Source organism: Varroa destructor, unplaced genomic scaffold, assembly GCF_002443255.2.
Source record: "Varroa destructor unplaced genomic scaffold, Vdes_3.0 BEIS01000005.1, whole genome shotgun sequence".
NCBI classification, from domain to species: Eukaryota; Metazoa; Arthropoda; class Arachnida; order Mesostigmata; family Varroidae; genus Varroa; species Varroa destructor.
The window spans coordinates 23,373,172-23,391,089 of NW_019211458.1; the positions used below are offsets into that span (position 1 = coordinate 23,373,172).

At 44.4% G+C, this 17,918-nt stretch overlaps 1 protein-coding gene across 7 annotated transcripts in view; it reads left to right on the top strand.

The window, feature by feature from the left end:
• The window catches only part of LOC111251708 (uncharacterized), a 130,915-nt gene that overhangs the window by 88,756 nt on the left and 24,241 nt on the right, over positions 1-17,918 (top strand). For 6 of the 7 annotated variants that reach the window (XM_086989834.1, XM_086989839.1, XM_086989833.1 and 3 more), the window contains one exon: positions 36-17,918. This exon is cut by the window's right edge and continues 10,102 nt beyond it. In XM_086989834.1, coding sequence (XP_086845960.1) covers positions 36-17,918 — 17,883 coding nt within the window. The remainder of the gene's footprint in view (positions 1-35) is intronic. The other variant, XM_086989836.1, reaches the window with a different exon arrangement.

Sequence of the window (17,918 nt, forward strand, 5' to 3'; positions counted from 1 at the left end):
GGAAAACAGTTTTGAATAAGAGCTCGCGTTTGCAGGATCTTGCCGACTTCAATGTGGTCCCTACGCAGAGTCAGTACGTGACGAACATCAGCTACCACTCTGACTCGGACGATGCCGTCATCGTCGAGACCGAGTCGCGAACCCCTATCACCGGACCCAAGATCGTATCCTCCCGCGTCGTGGAGGATCTCGACACACAAAAGACTGTTGAACTAAAGTTTGAAGAGCAATTCAGTGTCACACATTACTCGTTCGAAATAGCTAAGTTTAATGTAGACAATGATAAAGATAAAAACCAAGGGGAAGACGAAGGTGATGACGAGATGTTTGGTGCGTCTGGGGGACTTCTATTGGCATCTGACGAAACCGCTATTAAAAGCGACAGTAGCGAGGATTTGGCTGAGGGTAGGCGGCATCGATCGCGCTCACGGAGGCGTAAGCACAAGCTGCAGGTGCGAGATAATTCTTGGTCGGTAGTGGATGATAAGTTACAGGAGCAGGAGTTTGAAATGATTGAGGGGGTTCCATATGAACCGTTGTCGCAAAGCGAATGTAAAGGTTTTGAGGAGTCATTTACGGAGATAATAGAGCATCCTGCCTATGTATCTTTGGATAGCGAGAAGTGTGGAGACGTGTTTGGTTCAGATCGCGCAGATGCGCCTTCAAAATCGATTAGTATTACTGAGGTTAGTAGAATGTCCCCACATACTGTCCAAGACAATCTGGGGTTGTCTCAGACTGTGTCCTTTCAGTCTAATATAGAAGATGTGGCATTTCCAGGGCAGACTAGTATTCCAATGAGTCCTATGAGTAGTAGTTATTCTTCGCCAACTAGGGGTCAGATTCCATCTCACGGGCATGAACCCGAACCTTCGGGCCGAGAGTCAGACGACAAGAAGAAGCGAATCAGCGGAAAAGACAATGAGCTTGATTTCGATGCGGGTAGCGAAGCTGTTTTGAGTGATACTTGTCAATCTGAGTATGAAATGTATAGGTCAGCATATGAGCATATGGGAAGAGATACATCCGAAGATTCAATGTTCCTAAGTGCAAGAGAAGATGTTGAAGAAGCTCAGTTTACAGTAGACATGTCCTATCAAACGGATCGGGTTAATTCCTCTAGCCCGATAGAGATACCTGAGCGTGAATTAGGAAAGCAGTGTGAGGTCAGCATATATACAAGCGAACAAACAAGAATGCCCACACTGGCATGGCCCAGTGGGGTGGAAGAAGTTAGTCGGGGAATGCCGCAAACCTTAATAAAAGTCTACCAAGAAGAGAATGATAGACCTAAATCCAGTGAAAAATTGAATGTGACTGACGAGCAGGCGAAAGAAGAAGTAGTCGAGCAGAAGCCAAAAAAAAATGAAACGAAGGTGGCTTCGGGTGCTGATTTAGTATCCTCAAAAGCAGTTGGGGCATTCCCGGCGGTCGAAGAAGTCTCAAGTCGTTTGGTATCAGAACCTTTTGCAAAGAAAACCGAAATTACTGCAACAAAAGGGGCTGCATTGATTCAAAGTATTGAAGAACGTTCAGAAATGTCATCGGGAGTTCTTAAAAATACAAACAGTATATCGCCTTGTCCTAAAGAACTAGCAGATGAAAACCAGTTAAGCAATTGGTCTAGCAATGTTTCTAAAAAGGGTTATAATCGAGACAAAGAGGAAACAGTCAGCGTTTTATCTGAAGAAGTAAACTTAGCGTCGGATGTATATAAAGCGAAAATCCGTAATTCTGACAAACAAACTAAGTCTGTCCAACAGCAGCCCGAATATGCTGAAATTCTCTCACAAAAAGAAACAATGCCGGAGTCGATCAGCGACCATAGTATGCCCGGACCATTTATTGAGCTTTCGGGTGATAGCAAAACATCTGAGATAACAGATAAGGCTATTCAAAGAGGGCAGAAAGAAGCTGAACTCGATAAAGAAAACGAGACTGTTCGTAATGCAACAGGATCTATTAAACAAGCTAGGTTTAAGATCGACAAAAAGGATCAATACGTACCAGTAGATGAGGAGCAGTCGGCTTATCCAATCGCCGACGAACCTCAGGAGACAGATGATGTTTTCGACTGGATGTCACTCTTACCATCAAAAGCCCAACGTGAATATCCAGTAGTTCCTTCATCAGTAGCTGATGAAGTGATCTCCATCGAAGCTCCCAAAGTTATCGAAACCGACGAGACCCTCGACCAGGGTGCTGCCTATGGGGCCAGTAAAGGATCTAACATGGCAATCCTAACATCCGCAGAGTATCGGGATGAATGTCCGCTGGCCTCTTCTGATGACTGGGATCGCGCGCCGCTCCCTGTAGATACGTACAGTGACCATGACATGAATGAAAGTCCAAAAAAGATAGTGAAAAAGGAATCCAAAATAAAGGAGAAAAAAGATTATTTTCAAGCGGAAAACCCCGTTCCGATATCAGAACTTACAAGTGAACGACTTGTTACTGGGGATGTAGTTAGTCCGACGGCATCCCAATGTGAAGAGCAAAAGGTGACTTTTGAATTTCGTCACGGCCAAATGGATATCTGTGAAAAAACCCTCGATGAAGCCGACAGTCAGAAAAGTATGAAAAGATTTAGAGAAGAAATACACGAAAAATGTCAAACGAAGGGAATCGAAGACTTCGACCTATCAAGTAGTACGCCAATTCCTCTTGAAGATCCGGAGATGCTTGAGGACGTCTTTGACTTTATAACACCTGAACTTGCAAAAGAACAATTCAAACTTCATCAAGTTAAGATTGCGACACCTGAAGGACCGATTTTGCCAAACACAACCGAACTAAGCTCCGAAACTGACAAAACCGAGAAGACTAAAACAACAAGGTTTCATTCGACAGCGGAACAACCCGCGCAGTCTTACCCAGTTCCCGTCGCCGAGGGGTCGATTCCAATGGATAGGACCATTGTAGGGATAGAAAGAGTGGAATCTAAAGACCAATTGTTGTGCGCAGACGACACTCGGATGACAACTGACGTTTCTCCTCTAATAAGATCTCCATCTGCGAACATTCATGACGAGGGGTCTACCTTTATTGTTAAAACGCCTGAGAAAGAAAGCGAAAGTAGGCTTAATACAATTAACGACCAAGATACCTGCCTAGAACCGGCTAAGAAAAGGAAGTCCAAGAAAGACAAGAAGGAAGCCGTACCAGCAATGGCACACTCAACAGAAGAGCTGCTGACCACTTATGAGACACAGCAAAAAGGTGATATTCTGCATTCTATGATACCCCAACTTACAGGTGACCAATCCGATGACGAAATTCTCTTTTCTATGTCGGATGAGTGTGTACAAGATATGGTTGAATCAGAGAAGAAAGAGTCCGTCGACGATAAGGGCATAATCTTCAAAAGAGCTAAAGAGCCAAGTGACGCCATATTTTCTCCAGATATTCCTAGTCAGCACGATGCTTTGGAGATCGACAAGGCAGCAAAGGGAAAAGAAGGAAAAAGGAGAGAAAAGAAAATAGCATCTGTACGAGTTGAAGAATTGACAAATGAATCGCCGGTGACAATCCCAATTGAAACAGAAAAAGTCAGTGGTATGGTTGCACCGGAAAATTCAGAACAGCAATTCGCGCAACAAAAGGCCATAAAATCTATCCCTCATGTCATTGAGACTCCTATGAGGGACCATAACACCACCTCAAGTATGGAGAAGGCAAGTAATAAAACGTTTAAGAAAAATCAAGAAAAGGGTGCTTCTGCTATCGAGAAACTACATCCGGTGCAATATTCTGCGTATGAGTATCAAACGTTCGAGGACGTTTTTGAAATGTCGACACGCCAACCCTTGGAGGAACACCCCGAAGTTTTTCCGAAGGCAAACGAGACATTGACTTCGATGGAGCCTTTTAAAACAGTTACCGCCGTTGGCGCGACTGCATCGTTTGCGTCAGATGCTGAAGAAACTCAGTCAGAGGATAGCTTTGGCCTTATAATACCTACTGACTCGCGAAAGCAACCTAAACCCATAAGAATATTGTCTACATCATCCGATGCACTTTCTTCGGCAGATTTTTCCCAAATAACCTGCGGTACTGCTTACACCGAGGACGATGAGTTCATACCAAAAACCGCTACAATATCAGAGATCACTGAAGAGGAAACGCTGCTCACAAAGGCTACCGTAACATCAGAAACCACTGAAGAAGTTCATACAGAATACGATGTATTTAATCTTACGACACCTCAGGTTGCAACAGAACAATCTGAGTGTTCCAAAGTTTTTTCATTAAGAGATGAAGTGGCTGTTTCCATGGGCACGGAGGAGACTGCCATCAGCCAAGAAACCGCTGAGAGTAAAGACAAAGTACTGAGCGATGTTCTTGATGCTACAGCCTTTGCATTATCGGGAGCCTATATCAAGGAATCTAACGATATTGGTAAAATTTCCAAGGATCATAGTGATATTATTTCAAACATTTCGGATGAACAGGATGATCTCTCAAGTGGTTATGACATTAGCGAGGGTTCGACGAAGTCATCTAAGAGAAAATCGAAAGACGTGGAGATAAAGAAAACCAAACAGCCCGAAGACGTGATGACGGAATCGCTGACGGCGGTTGGTGATCCGATAAACACAAAAACCATTGATTCAACGGTGCTTCGACCCAATGTGGAAGAACAAAGGCCCCTACATTCCCATAGCCTTGATAGCATACATGAAGATGTCCTTATCGGTCGTGAAGGTTCTAATAGAGATAAAAAGAAAAGGGCGAAAAAGGAAAAGCAAAAAGTTGCTCGTGCAGCTGAGAAACAGACACTACCATCAAGTGATGGTCATGTAATCGATGATTACACAACGGGAAATTATCTTGGAGAAAATCAACCTACATACTCTGAAATGCTACCGTCAGCTGTCTATCAAGGAGAAAATATTGAGAGTTCTATGAAAACGGCTCAGACTAACGAAAATATCTCCCCCATGATGGCACCTCAATATTTAAGTGAACAATTCGAACATCGAGAGGCACTCTCTACAGAAGTAGATGAGGTGGCCTCAACGGTGGCCCTAGCGGCAGTCACTGACGTCGAAAAATCCGCGGAGACCAAGGTTTCTTCCGCCAAGGACAACCCAGTCGTCGAAGGTGTATTTGATATGACAACATACCAGCCGCTAAAAGAGCAACCTAAAAATATAAAGCTGCTTTCTACTACGGAGAAAAAATTTACTACAAAAGTTGCTGGCGATATATTTATCGATTCTGAGATGGTTAGGGAGAACAGAACATTGCAGATTATTGAGGAGCCTCTGCACGTTCGTGAAAGTGCACCTCAAGAGGTGCAGGATATCTCTGACCTGATGGCACCTCATTCTCCGAGGGACCAACCCGAATATCGAAGAGCGTTTACTGCAGCAAGAGAAGAAACAGCCTTGAAGGGATCCGATACGGAGGTTGCCGGAGTTGAGAAGCCTTTGAAGGTTGTTGTCAGTGGAAATGTCAGTGATCAGGCTTATATGGAGCATATTTCCAAAGCTACAGACAAGAGACCTAAGGAAGACAAAAAGAAAGAACGAACATTGAATGAAGTTGACATGGCATTGCCCGGTCACGAAGCGACCGAAAATCAAGTAAAGCTCAAACTCGTGGACGCAACGCATGCATCAAGTTTGACCACGCCTTTATTGGACAGGAACATATCCGATAAGCCGAATGCTATTTCCGAATCCTCTGAGGAGCAAGATGACACCTCACTTCAGCGAGTTAGTAGTCCTGATACGAGCGAGAGTTCACGTAAAAATGTGAGAAAAAGAAGGAAGAAAAATAAAAAAGATGTAGGTTTACAGATTGGAAGGTCAACAACAATCGCCCCATCGGACTTAGAACCTGCATTGTTTGAGACTGACTCTGCAACACTTCAGTCCATTGAACAATTGGCACATCTTGAAGCTATTCCAGACACTCGCAAAGAACCGTACATCAGCGTGAGTATTGTTAATAACTACAATTCTAGTGAAAGTGCGGCTAAACAGAAAAAGAAAAAGTTAGAAGAACATAAGGAAAATGCAGTCCAGTTTCCTTCTCACGCAAATACCGTATTATCTCATTTACAGGCGGTTCAAGTAGCCAGAGATGTTTTTGATCTGGATGCACCTCTGGATGCTGGCGAAAAGCCAAATGATTCTGAAACGCAGCCAACAGGATCTTCGTCCCCGGAACTTGCATACACAGACGATGCTGAAGTCGTTAGCTCCGTTAAGATAACTGAAGAGAAACAGGAATCAGACGCTATTGGAAAGACCAAAGCTTTTCCATTGGAAAGTATTCCGGTTGTCGATGATAATTTCAATTTGAGGACGTTCTTGCCCCTAAGAGAACAACCTGAGATTGTTGACTTGGAGGAGGAAGTGTTCGCTTCAGCAGACAACGGTCGCATGATAAGTGGAACCTTCGACCGGGCAACATCCCCACCTTTGAGAAAACAGGATGATAATCTAGACATAACTGTTAAAGCGTCTCAAGGACAAGATGGTATTTCTCTTACTAGCGATTACCCTATAGGGGAGAATGTTGACAAAACTAAAAAGAAAAAGTCCAAAAAAGACAAAAAGAAGGCTCTGACTCAGTCTCAGGTAGCCGGTGACGCCTTCAATGTGCCGACACTTCAGCCTATCGAAATAACTACCGATGATTTGTTTAGAACTGAAGAGCCCTTACGTAAAGAGGGACGCCAAAGGACTGATGATAGTGAACTATTAAGAAAGAAATTGGATTCCATTGACAAACCCGCTGACGTACCAGAAGGCATTTTGGAGACCTTTAGTGATCACGATACGAGCATTCCTATAGAAAAGATAGGGAAAAAGGGATCCAAGCAAGATAAGGAAGAAGCTACGCCACTTTTACCGCCAGCAGTAGACGAGCACTTGGTAACTGAGAATATCATCGGATTTTTGGAGCCGTCGCCTTTAGAAGGACAGGCTACATTTTCTGAGACCATACAGTCCACTGACCAGCATACGGTCGTAAGTGGAACTGCTGTCAGCGACCAGGGCACTAGTGGAAGTGTTGACAAAGTTGAAAAGGACGAATCCGATAAGAAGCCCGTCCTAGCCGTTAATCGAGGAGATAATGTTCAGCTTTTAAGCAAGGAACCCCAGTTGATCGAAGACCAGTTTAGCTCAAAGATATCCCAGCCACCAAAAGAGCACCCTGAACAGCCCGAGCTAACTGCTACAACTTCCGAAGACCTCATCTCTGAAGCAGTTTTTGGAGCCTTTAGCGATAAAGAGATACTCGAAATCGCAGAAGAAATTATTTCCATAACGACGCCCTCTTCAGTAGACGAAGTCCAAAGTACTGAAAATATTTTTGATACAACGAGACCACAACCTACAACGGAACAACCCGAACGTCCTCAAGTCGTATCATTAGAGGATGAAGCGATTAGTTCTGTCGATGCTCTTCAAGCTGTAACAGACTATGTCATCAATGTTCAGGAACAAGGTCAATCCGAAACTGTTGACAAGGCGCAGTTAGAAGATGAGGTATCCGATGCTACTAAGTCGCTTTCGACAAGAACACACTCTGAAGCTTTGGATGAGGCCTCAAAAGCCCAGGAGATTCGCAGTGACTTCCCATCTCACGATGATATCTCTGTTGACCATGACACCCATGAAAGCGTAGATAAAACTATAAAGAAGAACTCGAAGAAAGATAAGAAAAGTGCTGCTGATGACAAGCAAGTAGATGCTGAAAATGCTACACACTCTTCCACGAAAGAGCCTGACGATGGCGAAGATGTCCTTGACTTAATGACACCACCACTTACAAGAGAGCAGCCCAAGCATTCTCAGGTCCTACCAGCAGAAGGTGAAGAGTTTATTTCGACCAAAAGCGCCAAGGTTTTAACTGACTTCGCTCTAATCGAAGAAGGAGATCAAGCTGACGCTGTAGCCGGCATTCAAGTCACAAGGGTTGTGACCGCCAGTGACCAGGCCATTACCGAGAACACCTACAGTGGTAAAAAGAAAAAGTCCAAAAAAGATAAGAATAAGCCCGTTGTAGCTGGTGATAAAGAAGAGAAAATGCCATGTCCTGCCGAAGGAGTCCAAGTGACCAAAGACGCGTTTGACTTGATAACACTCCACCCAATAAAAAATCAATCTGAACATCTCAAGATACTCGTTAAAGCGCCCGAAGAATTTTCTTCAATAACAGGTGAGACACTCGAAAAGGAATCGAAGACTTCCGTCACAGCCACGCCTCAAAAAGTAAATGAAATCGAAGACGTCTTCGATATGATGACCTCGCATCCTGCAGGAGAGCAGCCCAAACAACCTTACATTTTACCTGCAACTGATGACGTGATTATTTCCGCAAACATTAGCAACACTGCAAGCAATTATGCCTCTGTCGAAAACAAGAGTAAGTCCGAACCTGTAGATGACACTCAGGTATCAGGCGCTGTGTTCGAACTTTCAACAAAAGTCATTTCCAAAGTAGCTTCAGTACACGACAGGGATAAGCTTTATGAGGATATCGCTTGTGATCGCAACATAAGCGCCAAAGGTGACAAAGGCAAAACGCGAAAAAATGAAAAAGAGATGCAGAGGGCGACAGAAGCAACAGACGAAACAAAAGCAGTGCTGTTAGCGGTAGATGAGTCACAAACTTTTGGGGTTTTTGACCGTATGACACCCCAGTATTCAAACGAACAGCCGGAACATCCGCATACCTTGACTTCACTTTACGAACAGTGCATCCCAACAGAAAGTTCAATAGTTGCAGCTGCCATCGACACAAACGAAGCTACGGAAGAAGGTATGCCGACCATTGTCGACCTCTCAAAGGCCATCGTATCGTTCCCAAAAAAAGATGGTCCAATAATCGAGGACATCTTCGACCCAACATCATCACAACCTGAAGCTTCACAGATTCTCATCAGTAAAAGTGAAGCACCTGCGCCAAAGGGAGCGGTTAGTGCGGGTACCGGCGCTATGTCTGACCATGATGTTAGTGCAAGTAGCGATAAGCCTAAGCAGAAATGCGAAACAAATAAGAAGAAGCTTGTGTTAACTAATGATCAAACAACGGAAGTACCGTTAGGATTCAATGAGAGTCAAGTCAACGTTGACGCAGCAAAGTGTCTCGTCGCTGACGAAGGACCTAAAGACCAGGTAGACGCTTATACGGAAGAACAGAGACCCCCAACAACGGAGGTCACAAAAATCGTCAATTTTGGTGCTGTGAAAGAGCAAGATAAATCAGTTTTTCTAGAGCAACCTGAACCAATAGATGACGTTTTTCTCGCACCGCTTCCATCTGCAAAAGAGCAACACGAGCAGCTAACGCATGCTCTTGAAAGTTCCAGTGAAAAGCTACCTGATTTTGGTTTGGACGCTTTCAGCGGGCATGACACCAGCAGCAGTACAATAAAAAAGAAAAAGAGAATTAAGGAAGGAAAGGAAAAAGAATCTACACCGGCCAAAGAGACTATGGGTCTGATGGCGGCTGAACATGAGAATGATGAGAACCACCTTAAAGCTGTTCTTCTCCAGCCAGCGGAAAAGCCGTCCGTAAAATCGGAGCACATTGAAGCTACCTATGAGCTTACGAGCACCACTGAGGCCGTAATGAGCGATCACAACACCAGTAAAGATTCTGAAACAACGAAAAAGAAAAAATCGAAGAAGAATAAAGACAGGTCAACTCTAATAGAGGAGCAGTTTGACAACGCTGAAGTTTCTTTTACTGCAGTTAAGGAAACCATTTCAACAAGGGCTATCGAGATGATTCCCGCTACTAATACAAATAGAGAAAATACAAAATTTACGCTGACTGACACAGCCACATGTTTTCCTGTCGAAAAAGTTGACTTTATCAGTGACGTTTCTGATCTTACAGCACCTCGAGAGCTAACGGAGCAAGCTGAACATTTTGACGCTCCTCCACCACAAAGCGATTTCAAAGTCCTATCAACCCAGAAATATACACCTGTTAGTGAAACTGGTGAAATTCAGGAAATTGATCGTATATGTACACAAATATTACCTACATTTATCAAGGAACACGACGATAGGTCCGGTACAAAAATATCTGAGCGGCTAGATGACGCTGCTCAGGCCAATGCAAGTGATCGCGACGCCAGCGAAGGCACCGACGACATTGAAAAGAATAAATCTGAAAAAGACAAGAAAAAAATGCCTCCTGCCATCGACAAGGAGAAACTGATTTTGTTACCATCCAATGCAGCTCAGGCAATTGATGTCGATATAATGGGAAGGCACATTGAGTGGAAAGGAGAGCATCCTAAAATGCCACCCTGTGCAACAGATAAAATTACCTCTTCAGGCGTTCTTGAAGTGGCCATAGAGAAAAACACCGTTCAGACGCCGCTCGAACGCCTACAAGTTCCCACAGCAGAGGATGGCGAATTGGTGCCTATAGAGCCTGCCCGAACTGCCATTAGCCACAAGGCCGTTGAAGATGCGAATGAGCTTATGCTTGCAGAAGCAATGCAGCCAGATAATGCATCTAGTGTTGTATTGTCTCCATATACGAAGGAACATTCTGTAAGTGGTGTCCTATCTCAAAACGATAGCTCCGGTGACCAGGAAGCTAGTGCAAATACAGAAAAGACCGAAAAGAAGAAACTAAAGAGTAAAGAGAAAAATACCGTGACAACTGGTGGTGATAAGGATGTTACGCAGGCTGTTGAGGATGTTTTCGACACGATGACTCTTCAGCTTTTAGAGACACAACCTGAGGATCATCAGATTGTACTGGTAGAGGGTGAGGCAAGCAAAATGGCAGATATTAGTAAGCTTGATGCCGACCTTAATGTCATTGAAAGTGAAACCGACGCTATGTCCCACCCAACGGTTTTGTTATATTCGATGCACCAAGTTGAAGATTCAGACGATAGTCCCACACCCTTTGAGGGTTTAAGTTATGACACCACTAACAAGGATAGCGATGTTGATCATGACATTATTAAAGGCAAGGCGAAAATTAAAAAGAAGAAACCGAAAAGGGATGAACAAAAAATCACCAAGCCGGCTGATCCAAAAAATGTTCAACAATTGCCAATAACGGAGCCCAAAGTTATCAAAGATGTTGTTGACACGATAACATTTCAGCCTGCTGGGGAACAGCGTGGAGATCCCCAAATCCCTCCTCCACAGGCGAGCGAATTTACCCCAACAAACACTATGGAAGTTGTCACCGACATCAACAAAAGTGACTTTTACGAGAAAACTGTAATAACCACTATTGCGCCATTAAATGTCACGGTGCCTTCCCATGAAGCAAGCGCTCAAATAACAGACGACGTTTTTGGCGTAACGTCACCTGAACATTTAGGAGCACAACCCAAACATCCTCAAGCCCTACCAGCCATAGGTGGTACAGGAGATCTTGTCATCACGAGTACCCTCAGCGACCGGGAAGTTAGCGAGGACACTGAAAAGGTTAATAAAAAGAAAAAGTCTGGAAAAGATAAAAAGAAGCCAGTTGTAACTATTAAACAAGGAAATAAAGTTTTGTCTAGTGCTGATGAACGCCCACTGGTCGAAGACGTGTTCGACATAACGACATCCTATCCATTAAAACAGCGACCGGAGCACCCTGAGACGTTCTCCGAAGCACTCGATATATCTACCTCTAGGGTTTTTCGTGAAATTGCTGATGCCAAAGATACACCTGAAGAAAGTTCTGAAGTCACTCTTTCGACAGAATCCTTGTTAGTCGAAGAACTAGAAATGGCCGTGGACGTGTTTGATTTGATGATGCCGTTGTCTGAGAAAGAACAGTCGGAGCGTCCTCAGATCAAAACAGCAGAGGATGCATCGACCATTTCTGCCGCTGTTACTCAACCTGTAACCGAACATGCGGTCACTATTCAAGAAAAAGATCAATCCAAAGCTATTGACAAAGCGCAGGTATCACATGAAGTATCCGATGCTGCTATGTCATTCTCGACAAAACACCGTGAGGGTTTGGATCTGACTTTGAAAACCCCGGAGAGCCTTAGTGAACTCGTATCTCACGAATATGTTCCTGCTGACCATGACACCAGAAAGAAAAATTCGAAGAAAGATAATAAAAAGGCTGCTGATGAAAAACAAGAAGCTACTAAAGATGCTACACAGCTGTCCATGAAAGAGTCTCACAATGCTGAGAATATCTTTGATGTAGTGACACCTGGTTCCGCAACAGAACAGCCCGAACATCCTCAGATTCTACAAGAAGGTGACAAGGTAATTTCAACCGAAGGTACCGAGGCTTTACCTAATGTTGCTTTCATTGAAAGAAAAGATCAACCAGAAACTGTGGCTGACAAGCAAATGACATGCGTTTTCGTCACAGGTGACAAAGATATTATCGAAGGCAGTGATCAAAGTAAAAAGAGGTTTGAAAAAAGTAAAAATAAACTTTATCGCGCTGACGACCAAGCAGAAAAGATGCCATCGTCTGCCGAGAAACTCCAACTGGCCGAACATGAGTTGAATCTTATGCCGCCCCAATCAGCAAAGGAACAACCCGAACATCTTGAGGTACTTGCTAAAGCATCCAAAAAGGTATCCTCAGTGGCGGTGGCTAAAATAGCCTACGACAGAGCGCCAGTTGAAAAAAGATTAGTCACCACTAAAACAGGCACACCCGAAGCAATGCATGAGATGCAGGATATCGAAGACGTCAATAAATTAATGACTACGCGGCTCGCAAGAGAACAACACGAACATCCTTATATTCTACCCGTAGACGAGGAAGTAAATCTCTCAACCGAAAGCACTAAATCTTTAACTGATTGTGGTGTGATTGGGGGAAAAGATCAACTTGAAATGGCAGGTAGCACACAGGCGGCAGATGCTAAAGTTGATACTGTCGCCAGGGGGCAGAAAACTGGCGAGGGCACTGGCAAAGGTGAAGGGAAGAAGTCCAAAAAAGATAAAAAGGTACCGGTTTTAGTTGCTGACCAAGGAACGAAGGTCCGTTCTTATACCGAGAAACCTCAGATGTTTGAAGACGATTTTGAGCGGATGACATCTCAGCCAGCAGGAGAGCTCAGCCGAGCTACCGAGCGCCGCCAGCTTCCAACGAAAGCGTGCGAAGAATTTACTTCACCAAAAACCTTTAAAATAACCCAGGACACACATATATTCAATAAAGGGTCAGATATTATAGCCACAGCCGCGCCTTTAGTAGTAGACGAGTCATCCATTGTCGAAGACACTTTTGATCTGATAACACCACTTCCTGTAAAAGAACAGTTCGAGCGTCCTCAGCTCAAAACAGTAGAAGATGAATCAATTATTTCCGCTGACGTTACTCAGGCTGCAAGCGACTATGTAACCATTGTTCAAGAAACAGATCAATACGAAGCTGTTGACGCGGCGCAGGTGACAAACGCAGTGTCTAATCCAAACTCACGCTCCGCAAGACAAGGTGAAGGCGTGGAGGTGACTTCAAAGATTCCGGAGCGCCTCAGTGGCGTTGCACCTCACGAAGGTGTCTCCATTGATTCTGACACCAATGAAAGTAAAGATACAACTAAAAAGAAAAAGCCAAAGAAGGATAACAGGAGGGCTGTCAGAGCTGATAAAAGTGCTTTACAGTCACTTACGAAAAAGCCCGATGTTATCGAGGATGTGTTTGACATGACGACACCTGGGCTGTCAAGGAAACAACCCGGTAATTCGCAAACCCCTGCTTCATCTATTGAGGTGCCCATGTCACCAGAAACTGTTAGAGGCATGACTGATGTTAACTCAAAAAAAATAAACGACGGAGGTGTCCCAGTCACTGTCACAGCCTCAAAAATAGAAGTTCATGAAGGAGAAGTTCAGATAAGTGAAGATGTCTTTGACCGAACGACGACTCAGCTTTCAAGTAAACAACCCGATTATGTTCAACCTCCACAATTAGCGGATGAGATGGCTATTTTAACTGATGTTAGTAAACTGAGAGCCGATTACACGGTGATGGAAGGTAGACATGAACCCGAAATCGCAGATAGAATTCAGATTACGGACTCTCTAGTCGATCCATCGGCAAATATTAGCCCTGTTATCACTCTAGAGCTTGATACCGCTAATGATCGTAGTGTGACAAATAAAGACGACAAGGCTAAGAAACGTAAGTCTAAGAAAGATAAAGAAAAGCCAGCACAAATTACCAACGAAGGGAAAGGTGTCCCATTAACTCTTGAGAAACCGCAAGCACTTGATGTTTCTGGCAGGATGACACCTCAGCCTGCAGGAACACAGTTCGAACACCCCGAAACTCTCCAAAGACAGTCAGACAAACTTACATCCACAGAAACTGCCAAGAACACTACTGAAGGCAAAACTATTTGTGCGATTGAGGGTGACGAGGTACCCGTAATTGGAGAGGACTTCCAGCCAATAATACCTTTATCTGACAAGGAGCTGGACCGGATATCCGTAGCGATTTCTCTGACTACTGAAGAGCAAGATGATCCCATTTGTTTTAATGGAGCCGCCTATGAAAATGATACAAGAGAAAAAGCCAGAAAAGTAACAAAGAAGAAATCGAAGAAAGGCAAAAAAAAGGCAGAATCACAGGTTGAAGAACCGACTAAAGAACCTTTAATACTGGGCAAACGTCTGGTGACTGGCATTGACGCTAATATGGCGCCTCCCCAAGTTGCAAAAGCGTATTCCGAACGGTCCGACGTCGCTCAGACGTACATTGAATTGATAGAACCTACAGTCAGTGACCATCACCCCAGCGAAGGTATTGATAAAGCTAGAAAGAAAAAGTCTAAAAAAGATAAAAAGGCAGCTCCCATGATTGATGAGACAATGGCAACTTTTCAAGATGAGCTTCGATGTAGTGGTGATGTTTTGGACTCTAAAACAGAACAATCGAAACACCATACGGTTCTATCAGCAAATGCTAAAGAATTTATTCCTGCGTGCGCCGCAGGAATCGTGATTAACAATAGTGAGAGCCAACACTTATGCTCTACCTCAGTATCAAAACTTACCCCAACCATAGCGTCATCGTCCTCTGTAGAGGAATGTCAAAGGGTCGACAGCGAGTCTTATTTGATGACTCCTGGACCCCCGGAGGAACAGGCAGAGTCTATTCAAACAGTCGCCGACCTTTCTACAGCTGAGAAGGGTAAAAATGATTTAACAGAGTACATGACACCAGTAACAGAATTGTTCTCCACAGAGGAATCACAACAGATCGAAGACCTAATGACACCTCAGCCTGTAAAGGGACAGCCTGAACATCCTGAAATTGCTTCGCCTACAGGTGATAAGTTCATCTCAACGAACCGTAGTAAGACAAACAAGCCAGTAGACGAAAGTCAAAAAATGTATGACACTTCTGCTTTGTTTGAAGTTCAGCCTACTAAAGGGAAAGAGAAGGAGCTCCAAGCTTTAGATACGCCCCCAAAAACTGCGATCCTTGGACTTAATGATCCGGCTGAGGCTGTCACTGATGCACAAGATACTGGTGATAGTATTGACAAGGTCCACAAAAAGAAAAAAAGGAAAAACGTGAAGAAAACCGCATTCCTTACCAGTCAGGAAATAAAGCATATAACTAATATTCAGCCGCCTCAGGAGTACGCTGGCGTACTGCCACAAGAGCTTAAGGGGCTGTCTGAAGCTTACTGTCTGCCAGAACAGCTTGTCGTTACCTCTACCAATGACGAGGGCGTATGCCCGCTTGCTAAAGAGTCCGAAATGGGCCTGACTCACGAAGACATGCCGCCGATGTTATTTACAGTTAACCATGCAGATCAAGCGGATTTTACTGATTCACTAATGTTCCGGTCCACAAAGGAGGAATCGGAACGGTTAATGGACTTCACAAACGTAGCTAAAGACCAAACCATTATAAGGAGTAATACGGAAAGCCTTGTTCCTCCAGATGGTGAATCCGAGGTTAAAGTTGAAAGAAAGAAAATGAAGAAAAGCAAAAGAAAAACGGTTGTAGACACAAGTGCCGGATCACGGTTTCCTTTGACTGTCGCGGAGTGGCCTCTATCCCGGCCTGAAGAACAAGACAAACGCGCAAGCACTTCATTAACCGAAAAGGAGCCCAAGCAAGCTCAGGATACAGATAACAGAAACACTGTTAATACAGAACCGATCTATTCTCCGACCGCAGTCGAGATCGAATCCAGCCACGAAGATCCTCAAATTACAATTGAGAGTATTCACGACGATTCGTCAACTGAGAAACTAGTCAGCACCGATGAACCATTTCAGAAGCTAGACAGAAAAAAATCGAAAAATCGAAAGAAAAAAGAAGCGGCTTCGAAACCGATCCTTTCTCCGTCTGTAGATAAATCTTTAACAACCAAAACCTCTACTTTGTCTAATAAGTCTCTTATGATCCACAATGTTTCTCCAGGCTCATCTCGTAACAATGATCGTAGCATTCGCTCGACATCTTTGCCAATCGAAACATCACGCGCTGATAAAACAGAGGCTACTAACGATGCAGAATTCCACTTGGTTAAAGACAGTTCTAAGGGGACGAAATACGCTAACCGAGGAGTTCAAAAGAAGCGTTTGGTTTTTCCAGAATTCCAGCAAACATTCTCTCAAGAGGAGAGGTTTGTTCGAGAGGTGACGAGGCAACTTCTTAAAGATACTAAGGAAGATGCTCCGTTATCTCAGACGTCCTCTCTCCGAGCTCCACCATCATCCTGGTCGTTACATCCTCGGTTCGCAACATACGCAGATGTTGTCTCAGGTAAAGCGAGTCGTTTAGTTACTCCTCGTGAGCAAAGTCCAGCTAAGCAATTGCTTCCTCCAGCTGAACGGCAGCAACCGCAGGACAATTCAGCGAAGTCAGGTGATATCTTTTCCAAGCTTGAACCTTACGATCCAAATTTTTCCAGTTATTCTCGAGGTAGCACGTCTCTTTTTAGCCTTGGACGCCGTTGTTCGGAGGTGGCCGTACAATATGTAACCGACAACACGGGTCTTTGGGCCAGTGAATTGTACGGCTACTATCCTGCTGACGAATCCACACAGAATTACCCCGAAAATACTTATGACATACAGTCAACACATTCTCCTCTTCAAGATGTGTCTTCCCCAGGGATTGGGAATCTGTCTCCGCAGACTTCTGCAGTCAAGCCACCAGGTAGTCATATGGAGGAAAATTTACCATCGCCGACCCATTTTGTAGAGCAGATAAAAGTAAATGCACCCCAACAGTATGATACGTCAGAGTTACCTTCGTATGCCGACGTGTGCGCAGGTCGAGTTTTTGCCAGCCCCAGGCCGTCCAGGGGGGTTACTCCCATGCGGGAGCCAGGATACGCTTCTCAGACTTACAATCAGACAGTAACGGAGGATAAACCAGTGTTTGTGAATGACCAACAGGGTCAACTGATAGCAGAATGTGCCCCACATTCACCGGCAATATATAGCACACAGGACACAGCACATATACACGACTACACTCACGCCGAGACACAACCTTTAAACACATCAGTTACCATCAGCACAGGTCCTTTGGAGACGGGAGGCTCTTTAGGAACGTGGGAGTCCTTCGGTGCTCCAACCCAAACCGCTCTGTCCGGTGGGATTACTGTAGTCATCCACAGAGATTCTATAGATGAGCTTTCAGCTTCGCCACCAACGGAATTTTCTCGAAGGTCTTCGGAAAAGGACACCGAACTTGATGGCGGTCTGCAGCAAGACGCTGCCATCCAAAAACGAAATAGGAAGAAAAAGAAACAACAACGCGAGGCTGACAATATTTTGTCAGAGGAAGACACCACATCCGCATTTGAAAGCTTTCCTATTTCTGAGGAGTTAAAGAAAAAGCGCAAACAGAAACGGTCTAGGCAACGCACTCGAGACCCGCTCGAGGCTATTGCCGGATGGGTTGCGGAGCCTGCCACGACAAGTTTAGAACCTACATTGCTAAATAGCAGTCATAGGGTGACAAAAACCGCT